Source organism: Mesocricetus auratus, unplaced genomic scaffold, assembly GCF_017639785.1.
Source record: "Mesocricetus auratus isolate SY011 unplaced genomic scaffold, BCM_Maur_2.0 Super-Scaffold_15014, whole genome shotgun sequence".
NCBI lineage: Eukaryota > Metazoa > Chordata > Mammalia > Rodentia > Cricetidae > Mesocricetus > Mesocricetus auratus.
Window position 1 is genome coordinate 42,383,328 of NW_024429186.1, and position 20,616 is coordinate 42,403,943.

Genomic DNA, 20,616 nt, shown 5'->3' on the forward strand with positions numbered 1-20,616 from the left:
CTGCCCCGCTCTCACAGCTCATTTATTGACTGACTCTGATCCTCTTTCCTTCTCCACTTCTTCCAGCTCTGCTCAGTGCCCTCATAATATCAAGTATATACCCTAAATTTGCCTGATGGAGTCAATGTAGTTAGTGCTCATGCCATGATGCAAAGCTAATGCTGCCAGCCGCCCAAGTCCTGGAAAGTCCCAGGAGGTCCCTTGCAGGAGCTCCACAAACGAATTTTTCTTACTTTCTCATCCCCTCCTAATTGGCTTTTCCTTAACAACCAGCATTTTAAATAGACAAAAAAACCTTTTGTTTCCATTGCTTGGTTTCAGTTTTAATTAAGAGTCTCACAACAACATTGCTTTCTAATGCTTTGGTTTCAGGGGTGAAGTATGCCAGTCACAGTTAAAGTTATATTGTGACACTGTGTCTATAGTAAATCCTACCCACATGTACTCATGTACATGAACTTAAACATATGGAATTTAATCAATTTCCAAGTTAAGACTTCCCCTTTTGTTCTATTCATACTTATATAATTATTACAATAATTTTTACTTAGGGCACATTTAAAAAATAGAACTGTATGAAGATACAATGGTATAACCTTCAATATCATAGCTCTATGTGTATTATCCACACCTAAATATACACATTATTTACAGGTTAAGAAACAAATTCAGAGTAGCTTAGTAACTCACAGCTAATAAGTAGGAGAACATGAATTTACAGTGTGATTTGTTAGCTTCTAGGTGATTCTTTCTTAATCATGCATTGGCTATACCATCCAGCACACAGAGGAGAGCTTCCTAACTTAGACCTGAATGAGTCATGTCTAGGATCCACAAGCATCATCACTCTTTGCAACCACATCAAGTTCCCCAAATATTGTTCAGATGTTACCAAATCTCAGCAACAGAGGGAAGGAGATTGGCAGGTACTCCAGGGGTGGAGTCTTAAATCAGGATCTTAACAAGTACTAGGCTGTTGTGGAAAGAAAGCCTGAATCTATCAAAGAGCCTCTAGCTGTACAATGAATAATCAGTGCCTATTGTACATTCTAAATAGCGCTCACCTGCCTGAATGGTGACATGGGATGTGAATTATGCACCCCCCATCTACTCCAATACCCAGAGCTCTGGGGCTTTCTCTACTGGATTTACACAGTTTTGTGAATGCATGTGTGTTGAGGGGAGTATGTTTATTTGTATATGCCCAAATGCACTTGTATGCTCACATTAATGTGGATGGTGGAGAGCAACCTTAGATTTCATCCTTAGGGACATCATTCACCTTGTTAGACAGGGTCTCTTGCTGGCCTGGAACTTACCAACAAAGCTATACTAGACTGACTGGCCAACAAGCCCAAGGGATCCTCTTGTATCCTCCTCCCCAGTGTGGAGGTTACAAGTGTACCACCATTTCACATGGGTTATGGGTGTTAAACTCAGTGTTCATACTTGTGAAGCAAACTCTTAGCTAGCTGAGCTAGCTCCTTAGTTCTCTTTAAAAGTTTGGCTAGCAATACATCCACTTACAACAGATGCTTGGTATTCTATAGTACAGTGAAAGGGTAAAAATAAAAGTTTCAGATTCAGGTATAGGAGCTGACTCTTATCTAGTTTCTCATCTCGCTCTTCCATATGAAGCCAGGGCTCATTGACTGTCAGCTTTGTACTGATTTTGTCATTCTATTAATGAGATTCTAGTTCCCCTGGGAAGCACATTCCTTCCTTTCTACTTTCCCACATTCAAATTTACCTTCTTGTTCAGAAGAGGCTAGAAATAACTCCACAGCATGTGTCTGACTCTCTTGCAGCTAGCATTCCAGATACAAAATATGTTCCTCTAATTAGATGTATTTACATGAAGTCCAAAAAGCAAAAGTTCATCTAAAACTTCCTTAGCAGGTAACTAAGATAAAAAATGAGGCAATTTTGTAACAGTATTGTCTCATTGTTCATTATCTAACTTCTTAGTTTGAAGGGCTACTGAGGCAACTGGTAGCAGCAGTTACTTAACTCTTTCTGAACCCTGACCTCCATCCATGAGGGGGAAAGTGTTGTCCTGAGCATTTCTTCCTAACAGTGACCTCAGAAGTAGTCATTCATTTTCCTGATGAGACAGTCCTGCATTGCCTCAGATCTATTCCCTTTACAATATAACTATTACTAACATGTGCTCAGTGTATGTTCAGCACTATGTTAAACCCTTCATATAAATTTATTTGTTTAAATATCACATTATTCCTATCAGGAAGGTGTTTGGTTAATATTTTTTCAGGAGGGTCAAGAAGTGTTCAAGAGTCTGATTGTGCAAGATCAGAGCAAACCACATGGGTGATAACAGAGCTGGAATTCAATCCCAACTCCCTCTGCCTCCCTCCAAAGTCAGAGCTCTTCCTCTGTACAGTACAGGGCCTGTAAAATATTTCCATGTTTCAATTTCCATGCATGTTACATTTCTGGAAAGGCTTCAGTCTTTTTCCTCAAATTATATAGACACACGAATCATTCTAAATCATGTCAAGATATATTTAGATACCACAGAAGTCTTTCTTCTAATTAAATAGAAGCCATGAAGAAAACCAGAGGTATTGCTTCATGAAAACATGCCTAAGCCATACTAAGTCTATCTTTTACCACCAAAAAAATTGAAGAATTAAGATGAAATAGACAAGGCCTTTCATTTGCCTCTGGAGATACCAGAGCAAGAGCAGCAGACACATACTTACCAGGAGCTCGGTTAGCAGCGAGGTTGCGGAAATGGCTGCCTTTGACCATTTCCACAGATAATCGCCCTGTTGTGGCATTGTAGGACAGTCCCACCAACAGCTCTGGCACCCCTCCATGAGACAGCGACTGTGTGGATGAGGCACTGTCACTGTGAGACACCACAGATGGGCTGAGCGGAGACTCTCCACTCTGGAGGGGAAGAACACAAAGAATTCATTGGCCCATGCTGCGTCTCTCTCTTTGAAAGAAAGCTGATATTATGTTTGGTGAAATTGTGACCCGGTCTCAATGACTGCCAAAGACTACTAATGGGCACTCATTGTGAATTACAATGTACTGGGGAATGCATCCATGTATGAGATGGCCTGTGGTACTAGCTGACATATTTATTCCAAGAGTGATCTCCATTCAATATTTCCTTTCTAAAGACAAAACGGACAAAGATGTTATTGCTAGTGTAAATCAAACCTTCTAAGATACATGGAGTGTGAATAAGACATTTAATATAGGTCAAGATTCCCTCCTGTGTAATTTGTTCCTGTATGTTTTGGTGGAAACTACCCACTCCAGGCCTGAGCTTGGTCTCTGTTCTCTTCACTCTTGATGAATAAGGCATTACAGAAGATGTTTTGTCTCAAAGGTAAAAGAAATGACCACTGGGTACTAGCCAATACATAAAACACCTGGTGCCTGGTTCTGCTGCTAAGGAAGTGTATTCCATATAGGAAATTTTATCTCCTATGGAAAAAAAGTCACACAGGAAGTGAGCACTTTTACTGTTTGTTGTTTGATAGAGGATCAGATATATTGACTGTGGATCTTGGTGACCCGGGTGGCAGCAGGTGAACCGAGGAGAGTGCCCAGGCGTTTTCTCATGTTTATTCATGTGCACACTTCTGAGTGCCATTGTTATGTGCCAGACACATCAAAAAAAGGACAAGATAGACAGAGACACTGATTCTCACTGAGGAACAGAAGTGAGCATTAGCCTGGCTAGAACAAGCCAGCAGTCCCCCCAGCATACCACCTCCTCTACAGGACACAAGGGCATGGACTTGTTTTGAATCTTTCTTGTCTGTATCTGAAATAATTTTCTAAAACTTCTTGTCAGTATCCCAATAAACAAAACAATCAATGGGATCAAATGGTGTCCATGTCCAGGGGAATTCATCACTTTAAGCAAACCACGTGTGTTTCTATAAGAGCCTCCAGGATTTTATGAATCATGCCTAGCAGAATGGCCAGTGATCTCAACAGGGACCTTACAGGTTTTGATGCTCAGAAGTTAGAAATACAAATGAAACCTTTGCATCCTTGGGAGGAAGTCACCCATCCTTGTATTTCTATAGCAACCTCTACTGTGGTGCCTCTCATAGTACTGTTTAGCTACTCCTATCATGTTCATAAATCTGTATCCATTGCTCAGTCCCTCCTGCATAAACGCATATCTGGCATATAATCATGTTCATCAGTAGATGATGAATAAGATATTTTCCTCCTTCAAAATTTCTTCACACTGGCTCCTTCTCCCCATTAGCCTGTGCCTCCCCTCCCCCATACATAGCCCAGGGCCTGGCACTGGCAAGTATAGGTGTGGCCATACTCCCTGCTGTGCTGCCCAGCCCAGGGTATCTTTTTGAATCTGTTCTCTATGATTTTAAGCAAAGAAAGGATTTGTGTAGATGTCAGACATGATCTGGCTTGTGCTTTCTTGAGGTCATTCTAACCCTTGTGTCAGAGAACAGCTTGGAGGACACCAGCAGGGGACTATTCCACTAGCCCACCAGAGAGCCAGAGTCTGCTTATATCTAAAGAGAACGCACAGCTTTCAGTTCGAGAAGACAGGTCACGGGTGAGCGCTACAGTTTTGGAGCTCGCGACTGGAAAGATGAGCTTGCCAGCAGGCAGGGCTCATAGACAGCAGGTGGCATAGATTTAGAGAGGCAGAAATTAGGATTTCCAGTATAAAGATGTTCAGGCAGAATTAGAACTTCAGTTGGATGAACCTTCCTGGAACGATTCTTTTTCCTCCACAATGCCTGTGTGTGTCCCTCCCTTAGTCTTGAATATCCACCCACACATGTCACCAGTTTTGTTCCCTCAATTGTTTGAGCTATGTAGGTTTCTTTCTTTTTTTTACCATCTCAAAAGACCCTCTCTTGGTCATTCAAAGCAAGCCACAGCCTCTGGAGGTTTGTTTAGCAAGGCCTGCCTGTCAACACCCTCCTCTATTAAACTATGGAATAATAGCTGTCTGCTTGCCTCTGTAGCTACTTGATTTACACAGCACATGCCAGGAAACATCTCTGAATGACTGACTGATTGGTTGACTAACCACAGCTGCCTGAGCTTTCCAGACAATCTTGTAAAAGGAGCTCTTCACATTACATGGCAGATAACCAACAGCAGTGGTGGCGCTGCCCACCTCTTAGACCTCCAAGCTATTGAAGCCCTAGGAGTAAGATACATGGTAGGAGACTAGCCATAAAATACAAGGCCTTGGGAGTTCCAGGCATTCAGGGTTGCTATTGTAGGATGCTTTTGAATGCTCGTTAAGAGCCTTGCCTCAGTTCAGTAATATACACCTGTAATTCTGGCACTTGAGAAGGTGAAGCAATAGAATCACGAATTGGAAGACATCCTGGGCTACAGAATGAGTTTGAGGCCAGCCTGGGCTACATAGTTTGACTCTTGTTTCAAGAAAACAACAACAACAACACAAGTAGCATGTCTGAGAATCATCATAATGCATCCCGGGGATGGGAAGGGTAGGAATGTTTACCCACTAAGTCAAAAGCCTCTCCAGGTCTCACTATGGCCTCTACCATGTTACCACTGTCATTTCCTAAAATGAACGGGAAATATATCCATCAAGTTATCAGGGTAACAAGCTTGAAAGACCCACTGTCTATGAAGTGCATGTGACTTATTGGTGATGAGGAGAGCCAAATGGGAAATTAGATTAACATCTATGAATTCACAAGCTGAATGTTGTAAATCAAGGCTGACAACCCCAGGTCTTTGAACACACCACATCATTAGCAGCGCCATTTAATATACTCACACTTATATTACTTCTTGGCTCCAGAACCAGAGTCACTTTCATTTCCCCTTCTGGGTGCAAGTGGCTGAGACAGAACAGCTTCTCTCCCATCATCCTCTCTCGGGTCATCTTACGGGCAGCGTACAAGCGGAATCGGACAGCACAGGCGGCCACATCTCTGGGCTCCAGCTTGGAGAAGGTGACCTTCTCCTTGAAGACAGGATTGGGCCCTCTCTGGATGTTCGTCTTAGCCCTCTGTTTCTTGCTGGGCAGTAGCACTACATGAACTTGCCAGGAGTTGACACCACTTCGGTCCTTATCTGGAAGCCCCTGTGCTCTCACAATGGTCACAGTGAGCTTCTGGGCTATAGCTCTATATTCAAAGATGACATCCAGGTAACCACACTTGGAGATAGGCTCCAAGAGCCTGGGTGGCACCTGCAGATTGGTCCCATCTTGCTCCTGTTAAAAACATAAGGAAAAAATGAGGCCTGGAAATGGTGGTGACTTAGCACATTGGCAGGTTGCTGCCCCTTGGTGCTTCCTTGCCTCCCAAGCTTTCTGACTGCCAACAAACACATGGTCTTCTTCTGTGTTAGGAAAGGTCTGGGTGCTAAGCCCTCTCCACCAGACCATGACTTCTTGGAGGACACAGTGCCTGGCATAGGGTAAGTTTCTGAGAATGTTTTTTAAAGAAATAAATGAACCACTTACATCTTTCAAGTTGTGTTAATATTCACTGCCTCACAAAAAAGTTCAAGTGCCCCCTATCGCTAAAACCAACTGAGACATAAAGTCTCTATTTAAGTCGACTATCAACTATGTAAATACCAACAGACAAATTTGGAGTCCCCTGGAGTAATTGCTAAGCCTGGAACTGTTGTCTGCAAATCAGAACCTTCCCATAGGCAAAACAAAAAAAAACAATAGGGGGTAGGGTGGGGTCTGCAGCAACAGATCTTTCAGTGTGTTTTCAAATTTCCTGAGAGAAAAGACTACCAACTGAGCTTCTCCCCTAGTGGCCAGCTGAGTCATGCAAGGGTTCTCACTAAATCAAAGGCGTGGGCCAGAGACTCCATTTCTGAGATGCTTGCCAGGAATGTTGGCCACAGCCAGCCCACGCTAAGGAGATCATTCAAAGTGAAGACTAAAGCGATGGCTCACAGCAGCCAGGAAGCAAAAAGCACCACTGGAGCTAGAAGACCTGGGTTAACTTCATGACTCTACCACTGGCTGGTTTTGCTGGGCCCTGGCCAAACTGAAAAGTGTACATTAATATATGCCTACTTACAACAGTAGGGTTGTGAGGTTTTAGTAAGAATGAAAATCCTTCTTCAGACCAGACTCTGTATCTACTCCCTACACTGGTATGGGACCATCTCTTTTCAAGCACGCCTCTCTCTTCTTATAGAATGTCGCCCTTGGTCATCAATTTACTTGTAGCTACTCAGATCTGATGCCCTTACTGGGAAAACTAAGCTGAACACCATTTACTGTAATGATCATCATACCAACAAATTATTAATTATATCAATATAGTTTTTAAAATTTTTCCCTGAGGGCTTGAGTCTTACCTATAAAAAGGTGTCATAGTGAACCCATTCTTAATGTAAATCAGTTCTTTATCTACTCAATTGAACTTTAGATGTTGCTAATTCCAAGATTACTTCAAAAAATTACAATAAAATACTTCAATGTGTGCATTTATCAATGAAACTTTCCCACACAGTCATAGGGGAAGTGCATGGTACTGTAGAATCTAATGTTCTTTAGAAGCTATTTATAAACTCTAAAACACTGGGCAAAAACTAATACTTTGCATAATTTTTTCCTCAATAGTAAAATAATGATGATACCCACTACATAGGGATGCTGTGCACATGACATATCGGAGACATCTAATAAATTTCCTTCTCTTTTAAGATTCAAATTAGCCTGCCAAGAAAATTCTGCTTTCTTGTGAAATAAGGGAAGCTTCTTCTAGCTTTCCCCTTGTGCATGCAATCATGCATGAGCATTTCTATTCAGAGGTACTTCGTTTCAAGTGATAGCAGTCGTTGCTATAGAGACTTCTGAATACAACTGACTAGTGTATATATAATATTAGAAGCAAGTCTCCAAGGAGTTAGGCTAACTGAAAAACCAAGGCAGAATCTTTTCTTAAGCTCCTGTCTCTCCTTAAGACTGCCATCTATTTCAGCCTACTCCTGATCATCTACATGGCTTGCCTAGATGTGAATAGCAATATTCACATCTTTTAAGTTGTTCTTTATGTCAGGTACCATATCAAGTCTGTTATAGACTATAAAAGGCAGCTCTTGCATACTTCCAATCCCCATTGGCCTCAAACCTTGTTCCATTTTCCTCTACAGACACAATCTGCCTGGGCTCTAAGAAGCTGCAGAGTGGCACAACCCAGCAAGCTCTTGCTTTCTGCTCAGACAATATAATGCTCAGCCCTCATCATTGGTCCACTGGTACCAAACTTAGAAAATAGTCTGCTTCCCACCATGTTTGGAAGGGCTAGTACATGCCATTGTTAATACCCCCATGCAATAAGCTTTCTCCCACTGACAAGATAACCTGACAGCAGGTTATAATTTCTTGGACTGTGTCCCACAGGATAAAGCAATTGATCATACTGGGTGGTGGCCAACTCAACAGCACATTCTCATCCATAACCTTCTTTTTTTCCTCCTTCATTCCCTCATCCACTGAGAATGCACTCAATAGCAAGGTAGGGAACAAAGCCTTCACCTTTGGCTCTCTCTCTTATTGGGCAACCCAATTAAGAAACACTGTGTTTTCTAATGTTTATGTCTACCTAAAGAGCTAGTACTTTAACATCTTTATTTTATGAGAAAGGAAACTAAAGCTAAAATGGGAGATGGAACTAAAACCCTTTGAATACCAGAGTCACATGCCAGGCCAGGATCATTCAGGATTCTCACTCCCAGAAGTCTGACAGCATTCCTTACCTGGTGTTGAAAAGTCAAAATCCCAAACCTTGTGTTAAGCTACACGACCTACTTCTTTCTGCCAAACCTTTAACTTTAGATGTGTCTATGTGAATTAGGCATGTGAGATGAAGACAGAAGGCTTAGAGATGGAAGTTGGATGGCAGTACTGTAAATTCATTCCCTTGTAGGCCTCTGCTCTTAATACTAGGTTGGAGTCACTAGTTCCATCATCTGCTCCAATGGCAAGGTAAAAAATACCCTGGTAATAAGCATCTCTCTGCACATCCATCAAGGCATCTATAATGCTGTCTATACCTGCAGGCTTCTAACGAGTCCTGGGCAGAGCTCTACTGCAACTTCTCTGAGAATTCTGGGCAAAGCACAACTCTGGGCTCCCAATGGGCCAATCCCAGCTGTTGCTCATGAAAACTGGGCTTCACAGCCTCTACCTGAGTTGATTTGAGAGAGAGATTTGTGGAGGTTTGTATTTTCATAGCAATTAATTATTTCAACACACATTACCTCTCACCAGGCCACCAAAGGAGCTCCTTGTATTGGTACTGTTAATACTGCTAATCTGTTTGACCTTCCTGCAAGGTAAAACTCTCTTCCTTCTTATCCCCATTTGGCAGATTTTAATTAACTTCTCAAGGCCAACCAATTAATCAGTGGAAAGCAGAGATGAAAAGTGGGACACCTGGTTCTCTGTGTGTTTGAAATTTCCAGTCACCTTCCCATTGTTTTCCCTACCAAGCCCCAGGTCTCAGGAGAAAGTCAATGGTCTTTGCCAGCTGAGGGTAAACTGGAAAATCCATGATCATAGCAGGTAGTCACACTGCATGAGTGCTTTCCTTCTGAGACAAAATAAATGATTCCTTGAGCTCCCCTGTCCCGATTTTCCCCTTTAAGGTGGAAATACTTGCATCAAACTGTCAAAACCCCCGTAAGTTTAAAGATTTTCTGTCAAACTGAAAAGCCTTCCTGTTTTAGTAAGATAGTGTTGATGTCATCTTGTGGCCCAAAGTAAATGGATCCACAATATGTTCTGGATGCCAGATACTCCAGGGAAGACAAGGTTCTTAACACAGCTAAGAGACAAATAAATCAATGCTTAAGAGGCCACGCCTGCAGAGCAGTCAGTTACGGGAACTGCCTGGGCTGGATCTGAAGTTCTACAGTACGAGCACCAAATTACAGTTTTCGTCTCAAAATAGATAGGAGGTTGAATGGCGCACATGGAGCTGTCTGGGTATTTTTGGAGTATGAGAACATTCAGTACCCTCAGCATAAGTCATCTATTAAAGCACCAGGAGGCAGGAAAATGGGAGGTTACGTGGAGAAGGCAAGTCCAAACCTAATAGCACAATTATCAGGGAGACAGCATTATCAACAGGCAGGTAAATAATTCTGGCTTGCTTTTGCAGTGAGGGAGACAAAGGGAATATTTTTAAATATTGTGTGGGATTTGATTTGACTCTGAGCAGTGACACCATGGGAAAACAGAGAGAGACTTGTATTCTCTCTCTCTCTCTCTCTCTCTCTCTCTCTCTCTCTCTCTCTCTCTCTCTGTCTCTCTTTTCTTTTTAACAAAACTGATTAAACTTAGTGGCTTTTGGTACCTACATGGTAAGGATTGACTTTAACAAACCATAACAAACCATAAACCAGTCATCTGAGTTTTCCATTTCTGGGTCTCAGCAGAAACAGCATCATAGAGGCACCAGTACATGCATGCAAATGAGTGCACACAGGCAATCTCACATGCCCTATGCCTCCCAGCTAACTTGACAATAGCAAGGCTTTGGGACCTGGTTTTCTACAGTGTTCTCTGTCATTTATTTAAGCATCTATTCAGTGTGACCTCGGAATCCTTCTAAAGAGATTCACCTGTAGTAATCAACTCATTCTATATTCATCTCCACATTATACTGAAGTCATGCGAACACTGACTATTGAATGCTCATGACTAATGTCAGCTAAGTTGACTTCAAATTATATATTAAACACCACTAGTTAATACCTCTTAATGGCAGGGAACCATTATAGAACGGGTGGAACTCATGAAGAACCATTAGAAATGCCTATGAGATAAAGTTTGTAAAACCCTGGTGTGTCCCTCTCCATCATGGCTGCCAACTTTATCACCACTAGCCCTACCTCTGATATATGATAGACAAGCTTTAATTGGAAAACAGAATCATAAGCTGCATCTTCCACCAAATGTTTATTACAAAGAGCAACATCAATGGGCAGAGTATTTTGTTAGTCAGTACCACCTCCCAGACCTCCAACTCCACTCAAAGCTAACACTACAAGACCTTTGTCATTATGTTGTTTGTATTTTCATTTTGAGGAACAGTTTACTTTAGTTAAATTCTCCAGTAATTTTTATTTTAGCAAACATAACTAAAGATTTGGGATGAGATAAAACAGAATCTGCTTTTTCACGAAGGAAAGCAATCGGGGTCTCTGAAGATCTACAAGCCCCTTTGGAGGAGACTAACCCTGAGAAGGCTCTTTCCCTGATAGTTCTTCTCTGCTCTTCCTACCATAGACTTCTGCTGCTTCCATTCTGAAAGAATTTATCTGTGATTATTTTATTGCTCTTCACAGAGGCTTTGGTCACTGAGACAAAATTTGTTTCAAGTAGAAGATTTTTTAGACAAGGCAATGCTTCCTTTATGGAGACATCAGGTAAGGAGGAGGGAAGGAAATTAATGAGTGCAAAGAATAGAACACAACTTGCCAAAAACAGAAAAAGAAAAAAGAAAGAGAACAACTTGCCTCTGAACTCCACATAGAGGAGCTGTGAGTGGCATAGGGATCTTCAAAGCCCCGGCTAGTAAAAGCTGTCTCCGTCTCCAGGATGCTATCCGTACAAGGACGACTGAGGCTTCGGACCAGGCCAGTCTCTTGATGACAAAGGCCATGATGCCCAGCGTCTCTGCTTTCACAGGGAGACTGTGGATGGGTAGGGATGGAGTGATCTTCATAAGACAGAATCTCAGAATAACTGAGTTGGCTGGCTCCATCCAAATCTAAATTTGCAATAAAAAACTGTTTCAAATGTATTATATTTTCATACTTTTTTGAGCTAGAGATATTGAACAATAGTAGCCATGACAATCAAGATCACAGCAACAAAACTTACAACAATAACATCTGCAAAGTTTATAAAGAAGAATAAACAGTATCCCTATACTCAAAAGACTACTAGCTCATTATATGAGATAAAGGTAGGCTTAATATTTTATGTATATGTGTACGTCTGTTTATATAGACTGATGAGCATGCATTATGTGTGGGCATGCATGTATGTATGACATATGTGTGGGCATGCATGTGTGTACGTGTGTATGTATATACTATGAGCATGCATATGTATGGGCATGCAGGTGTGTATGACATGTGTGGGCATGCATATGTGTATGTCTGTGTATACTGATGAGCATGCATATGTGTGGGTATGCATGTATGTATGTCTGTGTATACTGATGAGCATGTATATGTGTGGGCATGCATGTGTGTATGTCTGTGTATCCTGATGAGCATGCATATGTGTGGGCATGCATGTGTGTATGTCTGTGTATACTGATGAGCACGCATATGTGTGGGCATGCATTTGGAAGCTGAAGGGCAATATCAGGTGTCATTCTTAAGAATATAATCCACCTTTTTAAAGACAGGGTCACTCATGAGCTAAGGGATCACCAATTCAACTACACTGGCTGACCCATCCCTAGGATTATAAGCACACACCATCACACTACACTTTTTATGTGGAAACTCAACATTTGACACAGGTCCCTGTTCTTACGAAGCAAGTTCTTTATAAACACAGTACCCCCAGCCCTGGTTTAATATTTCTTACTCTTAATAATATGAATACAAAGAATGGAGACTTATGCCAGGTAGTGGCAGCACATGCCTTTAATCCAAGCACTCAGGAGGCAGAGGCAGGTAGATCTCTGAGTTCAAAGTCATCCTGGTTTACAGAGTATCAGGAAAGCTAGGGCAATACAGAGAAACCTTGTCTTGAAAAAAAAAGAAAATGGATATTTATGTTAAAATAAATGCACTGGAGCTGATAACCTCAAGACTTTAGAGATGGTTCTAGAAAGCAAATACATGGAGAACACATGGGCTCTGCACTCTGCTCCTCCTTTATCTTCTGCATTTACCAGTGGGAAATGGGTCTGGCAGTAAAGGTCACCCATAATGCCAGTACTGAGAAGACTGAGGCAGGGGGATCATGGGCTTGAGGCCAGCCTGAGCTACAAGGGGAAAAAATCTTTTATGAAAAAACTTGAAATTTTAATAAAAACAAAAGCTGCTGGTTTTTTTGAGCCACAGAAGTTCTAATGCCTGCACAATATTATGAACCTGGAAAAAATGTTCATAGTCTCTGAACACTTACTTTCTTACATAAACCTACTTTAGAAGACATCAGCAGGTCATTGAAGATGTAAAATAGTATCTGCCAGCAGCAGGTTTTCCCCATAAGCATCAGGTTCTCACTGCCTGGCCTGAACTTGAGTCTTCCAGCCCATTAAAGCCCAGGTCCAGAGCATCCCACCTCACATCCACTTCTGCTCTCACTGGATATTTCTCTCCTCTCCTCTGCCTTGTCCACCTGGGGTCAAGCAATTCCTGAACCATCCCTGACCCCTGCAGGCCCAGTCTTTCTCTCCCTGTTTCCTCCCCTTCTGAAGCTCTCTTAGCAGAGTGAGATGTGGTAACTATAGAGGACAGAAGCACAGAGTGAGGAGACCACAAACTCTCCACGCTTTGGTCTCTAGAACCACCTCTAGGTTATCAACTCCAATGGATTTGTTTTAGCCTTTAAAAATTCATATCCATTCTTTATATTCACATTATTAAGAAGTATTAAGCCAAGCCTTGGGATGTCTGAGTTGATAAAACACTTTCTTTTAAGTACAGGGACCTAGGTCCAATGCCCAATACCCAAATAAAAACCCTTAGTGTTGTTCTTTCTCATTCTGTCTCCCTTTGCCCCCAGTCCTTCTCCTCATCTTTTCTCTCCTTTCCCATCTCTCCCACAATCCTATTCATTCCATTCACTCCCTCGGTGTCAGCAGACAAAGCAAACCCAACAGACAGCAGTCAGCTCTGACTTCCCCAACCCAGTTAAGATGTCTCATCATTTTAGCCCCCCAGTCCCTCCCAATATTCCCCAAACTAGGACGAAAGAAAAAGGCAAGTTTACTGTTTGGTTTCAATTTTAACTTGACACAAGCTAGAGTTAACAAAGAGAAGGGAGCCTCAGCTGAGAAAATGCCTCCATGATAGGCTTTTTCTCAATTAGTGATCAATGGGGGAGGGCCCAGCCCAGTGGGTGGTATCATCCCTGGGCTCTGTGATCCTGGGTTCTATAGGAAATCAGGCTAAAGAAGCCACGTGAAGCAAGCCAATAAGCAGCATCCCTCCAAGGTCTATATCAGCTCCTACCTCAAGGATCCTACCCTGTTTGAGTTTCTGTGCTGACTCCCTTTGGTGATGAACAGCAATGTGGAAGTGTGAGCTGAATGAACCCTTTCCTCCCCAACTTGCTTTTTGGTCATGGTGTTTTGCTGCAGCAATAGAAACCCTAAGACAGGCAGCAAAGAGACATCTTTAGTTCACCTCTTATGTGCCCGAACAGTTCCTGAGTCTAGGAACTTCAGCTATAGCATATGCTCCAAGAAGGCATAAACACACATAATCTGTATCTGCTGCTGCATTTCCACTGAAATGTTTGAATAACTTTCCAGAGTAGTCATGTAGTACGTACTTGAAGCAGTCAGGTGGGAAGTGATGTGGAATCTTAGTGACAGTAACTAACTAGGGTATATAGGACTGATATATGCATTGATTCGAGCTTAAAATACATAGTATGGGGCTTGCAGATGGCTTATGGACTAAAGTTCTTGTCATGCAATCATAAGTACTAGAGTTTGAATGCCCAGAACCCACATAAATGTTAGATGGGCATGATGGTACATCTGTAATTCCACTGTCCAGGTGGCGGAGACACGGGATTCCGAGAACAAGCTGGCTGGCCAGACTAGGCTTAAATAGCAAACTCTGAGTTTGAATGAAAGATCCTGCCTCAATGACTAAAGTAGAGAATGATCAAGAAGTCTCTCAATATCAGCCTCTAATCTCCACAGACATGTTCACACACACACACACACTCTCATGTGTATTTTTTAAAAATACTATTCATGCAGACCAGATTTGCACAACCTTGGACTCTGAAATGATAATTTTTAAAAACTACACCAGTCATTGAAAAACGTCTCTCTATTGTGCTATTCTTAAATATTCAGTCCAGGCTCCTTGGAAACACTTTCACAAGATACCACACAAAAAGTTACATTCATACTTTCAGTTGTTTGGCAGAAACACTTTTTTAAATGCCTACAGAGAAATGACAGAATGAGGGAAACTCCTCGTGCAAAAACCTACAACAATAAAGCAGGATTTTCTTCTAAGTCTCTAATTAGCACAAACATTCCTCACATACATGAACAGTGAGATGTCCTATTAAACAGTGGGCAATCTATCAATGTGTGCAGCACCCAGCAGGACTTCAGCACAAAATCTAACTTTGCCAAGAAAATATCCCCATAAAATTGTCTCATGACTTTAACTCCTATGGCGATAATACCTAGATCAGTAATGTGGGACTTTCAACAGCTACATTAAGCCTTGAAACGTTATTCATAACTGAAAAAATAGAACTATATTAATGTAACAAAGCATTCTCCATGACAGACAAGCAAGGGATGAATTAGAAAGTCAGGTCTGGGCTACAAGTCAAGCAGCAACAAGAAAAGAAGGAAATGGTAGGTCACCTTCTATACAACAGAAAGATTCCCTTGCCTTTAAATGACAGAAGGTCACACCACCTTAAACACATATCCAAAGGTGGCAGCCTATTGTCAGAGAAATAGATCCTGGCTTCTTAGAAATTATATGTCATAATTACGCCACATCAACTATATTTATGTGATCAGATAAAGTATTCAAGTTATTTAATAGGAAACTATTATCCAATTACTGTCTTCTATATTCTATATCTAGCCATATATAAATATTGCCATATAATATCCACAGTGGTCCACTTGCATGGTATCTTAACCGGGTTATGGATGCCAATTATTCAAACACTAATAGGAATTGATGCAACCCTATTTTGCAGGTGTGACTGAGGTTGGAGACAGTTAGTTGAAAGGTCAGGAGAGAACTGAGACTTCCCTGGAGAAGAAACGTAAGTTACAGCTCATACTTAAGAGATTGCATCTACTTCCTTACAGTCCTCTCCACTTGTCAGCTAATCCTTTGCAGTAAGTTTCTTGAAATCCACCTGTGTGTGTGTGGTCCTAGTGGTATTTCTCTGGTTGGTAACATCATTCCAAACAAAACTGGCTATAGACACAGAGGATACCAGTTGTTTTTAATGTAATGAAGAAAGGATATCTTTTATAGAACATCTCAGTAGGTATACCCAACCCTTTGACATTGTTGTCATCTACAGAGTTCACACTCAAAAAGTCCACAATAGCATTATGAATACTTGTAAGTCTCATAATGTCTTAATAAGTTAATTATTTTGTATTTGGGCCACATTTATAGCTCTCCTTGGCCACATGTAGCCCATGGCCTGCAGTTAGATATACTGATAAGAAGCAGCTATTCTTAATTAGCTTTAAGGTTACTGCTCAAAACAGCAGCCCCAACAAGTCAACAATTACATTTTAGGCTCACATTCTGCCTGGAAACTGATAAAAAAAATCATGAACTTTACAGATAAATGAATGGAAGTACAGAAGATACTATTGGGGGAGGTAACCTAGACCCAGGAAAGACAAACACTGCATGTTCCCTTTTCTTGGAGGCTCCTAGCTCCAAATCTTGACGCGTGAGCATATAGTAGTATGATATATACACTATACACTATTATGCTAGTAACTACAGAAACCAGGAAAGAAAAATGGGACTGTTGCCAGGATATGGAGTGTGAGGGAAGCAATAGAGAGGGGAACAGCAGATCACAAGTGATCTGATCAGGAAAATGGGGGAAGGGGGCTTAGGGAGAGGAAGCAAAGTAAATACAGAAGACTGGGAGGAAGGTAAAGGGAAATGGCAGGATACAAGTGATGATCCGATGGGGGAAAGGGGAACGAAGGGCTCTTTATGGCAGGAGTAGGGAGGTGAATACCAGAGAAGCATTGCAAAAGAGGAGTCAGAAAGAATGCAACAGGGAAGAGAGCTGTAAATGCTGTCTTCTGGTCACAACAAGGCCATCACACTCAGGCACTCAGACCATCAGCAGTTACCTGCATGAGACCTGAACAAGATCAAGCCAATCATCATTGTAGCATGAATGCGGGAAGTCTTGAGAGACAGCTGCTGGTGGAAGGGGAGTCACTGCTCATTAAAGTTGCAGCCACTTAAGTTGCCCATGCTCCCGATAATGGCCTTACCACCATGCTCATGTGCACAGCACTAATTGGACTCAGCTGATTAGAAAAAAAGAGGATATAAAGCTGGGGGAGTTGTTGGAGCAAAAGAGTTGGAGGTGGATGACACCTGACTTTTTCTTTTTCCTTTTGTAAGATTGTTTTGCTTGGTTGTTTCTTTTTTTGTGGGGAGGGGGCTGTTTCAAGACAGGGTTTCTCTATGTAGACCAGGCTGTCCTGGAACTCAGAGATCTGCCTGTCTCTACTTCCTGAGTGCTGGGTTTAAAGGCAAGTGCCACCAAGCCTAGTGTTTTTAGTATTTTTTAAGTTCTGAGTATGCCTGTGTGTCTATGTGGGTGTGCTCATGTGATTACATGCCCACAGTTGCTGCTGGGTCCCCTAGAACTGGAGTCATGTGAGCTGCCTAATTTGGATGCTGGAAACAGAGCTCAGGTCTTCTGCTGGAGGAGTAAACGCTCTTAACCACTGAACCATCTTCATGGCTCCTGAAATTCTCAGAGAATACATTAATTACTTAATGGAAGAATGCATTGACAACCATGTGAAGCAATGCTAAATCAGATGAAAAAAGCATGATTTGGAATACACTGCTGATGACTTCACAAGGAATCAACCATGACCTCACTTAAGGTAAGTATAGGGTAAGTTACCTGCAGCTCATTCTAAGTAAATATTTCCCTTGGATTTCAAACTTTTAATTTTACTATCCAACACTCTAATACATTTTAAACACAAAGAATTGCCTACAATTAAACTGAATCTAAGTAAAATAAAATAGCTAAACAGAAATTAGGTGAAATAAAGAAGATTTTATTCTTTATCTTCAAATAATTCCACTAGTATAATGATGAATGAAACAAACGGTAGGAAAAGTAAGCAATGCAAACATTAATCTTTCCATAGCTTTGGTGGCCTCAAATTTAGCACACAGCTATTTCTGTAACACCCTTTGGATTTTCTTCAGAATTTACAGTAATTCATTCAATGTTGTAGACTTGTCCTTGCCTAATAGAGAGAATTTTATCTTTTCTATCACTGCCTGTCAAAAATTCAGAATTACTAGTTCTGACAAGGATAAGTTACCGTGGATTCCAGGAAGGTAAGGCAGGGTGTCTGGCTCCATTTTCAGAGCCTTGGCCATTTATATAAATCAGACCAGAGACGCCCAGGCTTCTGGGAAATGGGGCCATTAGCTTTAGAATTAAACAAGCTACTCCCAGGGAATCAACTACTATTAACTTTCATTAGCCAGCATTTGCCTGCTTGGTGGGAAGAAAGGAATGCAAAGTGGAACACTGGGGAACAGGAGAGAGTTGGGGGGGCAGAGGGTCTGCAGTCATTTATGTTGTGGTTTGTTAAAACAGGTCATGTTGGGTTGTGTGTCAATAAGTCTAACTGCATGATGAACAGCAAGCTTTTCCTGCCCCCCAAACAGGGTCCCGCTGGCTAGTTGAGTCTTTGTTCTTTTTCTACTTGTCCTATTTTCATTACCGAGTCAAAATCTCTCTTTTACCATTTCTCAGTTCCTCCATTGTCCTTTTCCTCTGTCTAGATTTAATGACATAGAAGGTATACTGCATTGCCATATGCCTCAAGAAAGAGAAAGAAGGCTGGAGAGCACAGATCACTGTGAGCACAGACGAAGCTAGATGGGGCACACTTTCTCTAGCCTTTTATCAACTGCATTTCCCAGACTCTTCCCCAGTCCAGCATCTATCTCTCTTCGGGACCCTGAGCATCAAGATGATGAGAAGCACCAGAAATGCTACACTAGTCTTTGTGGATTGTCTCCCCAGTTCCATGGTTTATTCTCTTTCCTTCCCTGGACCCTCAGATACAAGGATAAGTATTTAAATTATACACAAGCACTCTTACCATTGACCATCCCTTGACTAAATAAGGGAGAAACAAGCTGCAATGAATACCTTCACAAGCCGATGCTTCAGCACTGTCTTCTTGGTGGATGGACAACAAATGGTTGCATTTTGTTTTCGGCTCCAACTCTGTTGTCTTTCCCTTCTCTGATGTTCCCGTACGAAAACTCTGGGATCGGGACACAGAGATCTCAAACTGCTTGATCACATCTTCATCACTCTCAGAAGATGTGGATGGCTCTTCATCATCCCCAAAGCTGTTAACTGGGAGCAAAAAAGAGTCATGAGTCTCCTATGTGGCTCTGTGATCCAACACAGTGACAGACAAACCAGGAAAAGGAGAAAAGACATGGGTAGTTAGCCTGGATGGAACAAGCTCAAACCAGATAGAAAGGATTTAAAGTACTCTTGAAACAGAAATCTGGGTCAAAGGAGTAAGTAGAGAGAGATGGCTGGTACCCAGGAGAAAACAGTAGGACACCCATCATTGGCACAATGACCATCCTGAGACATAGTTCTGGCCAATGGTGCTACTGGTGGTGATGGTGTATCTATAACAGGAAAAGCAGGACTGTTACAGGCACATTTGCCCAATGCAGTTCTTTGGAAAAGGTACACTTTGTCTTGTTGCGTTTATTGAAACACACAGAGCCAAGCCCTACTTCTGAGGAGAGATATTTGCAGCTGGGATTTTCCAAAGGCTCCCCTGCTTTGAAGAGAGATCACTGTGTGTATGGATTTTTACTCGTTTGAATCACAAATGTTCTAAATGTTTCTCAACCCAACCCAAATTACTGTTTTTAATGTATTTTACTGGGGCTGGGGAGATAGCTTGGTGGTTGATGTGTTTGCTATGCATGCATGAAGACCTAAGTCTGAATCTCCAGCACCAGTGTAAAAAGCCGAGTGTGCCAGCATGCACTTGTGACCTCAGTACTGCTGGGGGGTGAGGGTGGGGGACTCAGGCAGAACTCTACAGCTTGCTGGTTAATAGGTCTAGCCAACTCATAATCTCCAGGTTCAGTAAAAGGCCCTCCTTTAAAAAAATAAGACAGAGGATGATAAAGTAAGATATCTGATATCACCCTCAGACCTCCACATACACAGCATGCACATGAGAAACTGTACCATATATGTATATGTATATATATATATATATGTGCGTGTATACATATACATTTGCATATATATTATTGGTATAATTGAGGTTTATGTGATACTATGGGGAAAAGAGAGAAAAAATGGTTCTGTAGGGAGAAAAAAAATGACCTATTTTCTCAAATCCCTACCTGTTTAATATGTGAGAAGAGAGACTACAATCTTCTTATGTAATAAAAATCTCCAGTACAATGCAGCATATTAACTAGACCCTCAGGCTGTTCTTTAAGGCTCTCAACTTTTAGCCTTCATATCTGCTACGTTATAGCCTTTGGGCCACATCTCCCCATTCCCTCCCCCACACAACTCTGCAAAGCCTATTTCTATGCTTTTATACATTGGACTCCCTTTTTATTTTTTATATAAGTGAG

General features: G+C 41.7%; 1 protein-coding gene and 1 long non-coding RNA gene across 9 annotated transcripts in view; one reads left to right on the top strand and one right to left on the bottom strand.

Moving 5' to 3' along the window:
* Syt16 (synaptotagmin 16) overlaps nucleotides 1–20,616 on the bottom strand; it is a 243,825-nt gene that overhangs the window by 18,146 nt on the left and 205,063 nt on the right. For all 8 annotated transcript variants that reach the window (XM_040742924.1, XM_040742929.1, XM_040742925.1 and 5 more), the window contains 4 exons: nucleotides 19,139–19,351; nucleotides 11,512–11,765; nucleotides 5,789–6,229; nucleotides 2,724–2,913 (listed from right to left, as the gene is read on the bottom strand). In XM_040742924.1, coding sequence (XP_040598858.1) covers nucleotides 2,724–2,913; nucleotides 5,789–6,229; nucleotides 11,512–11,765; nucleotides 19,139–19,351 — 1,098 coding nt within the window. The remainder of the gene's footprint in view (nucleotides 1–2,723; nucleotides 2,914–5,788; nucleotides 6,230–11,511; nucleotides 11,766–19,138; nucleotides 19,352–20,616) is intronic.
* LOC121139336 lies at nucleotides 11,741–19,145 on the top strand. Its single transcript, XR_005876273.1, has 4 exons — nucleotides 11,741–11,963; nucleotides 15,932–16,000; nucleotides 17,577–17,843; nucleotides 18,766–19,145. It is a non-coding gene; the product is annotated as an uncharacterized LOC121139336 (long non-coding RNA).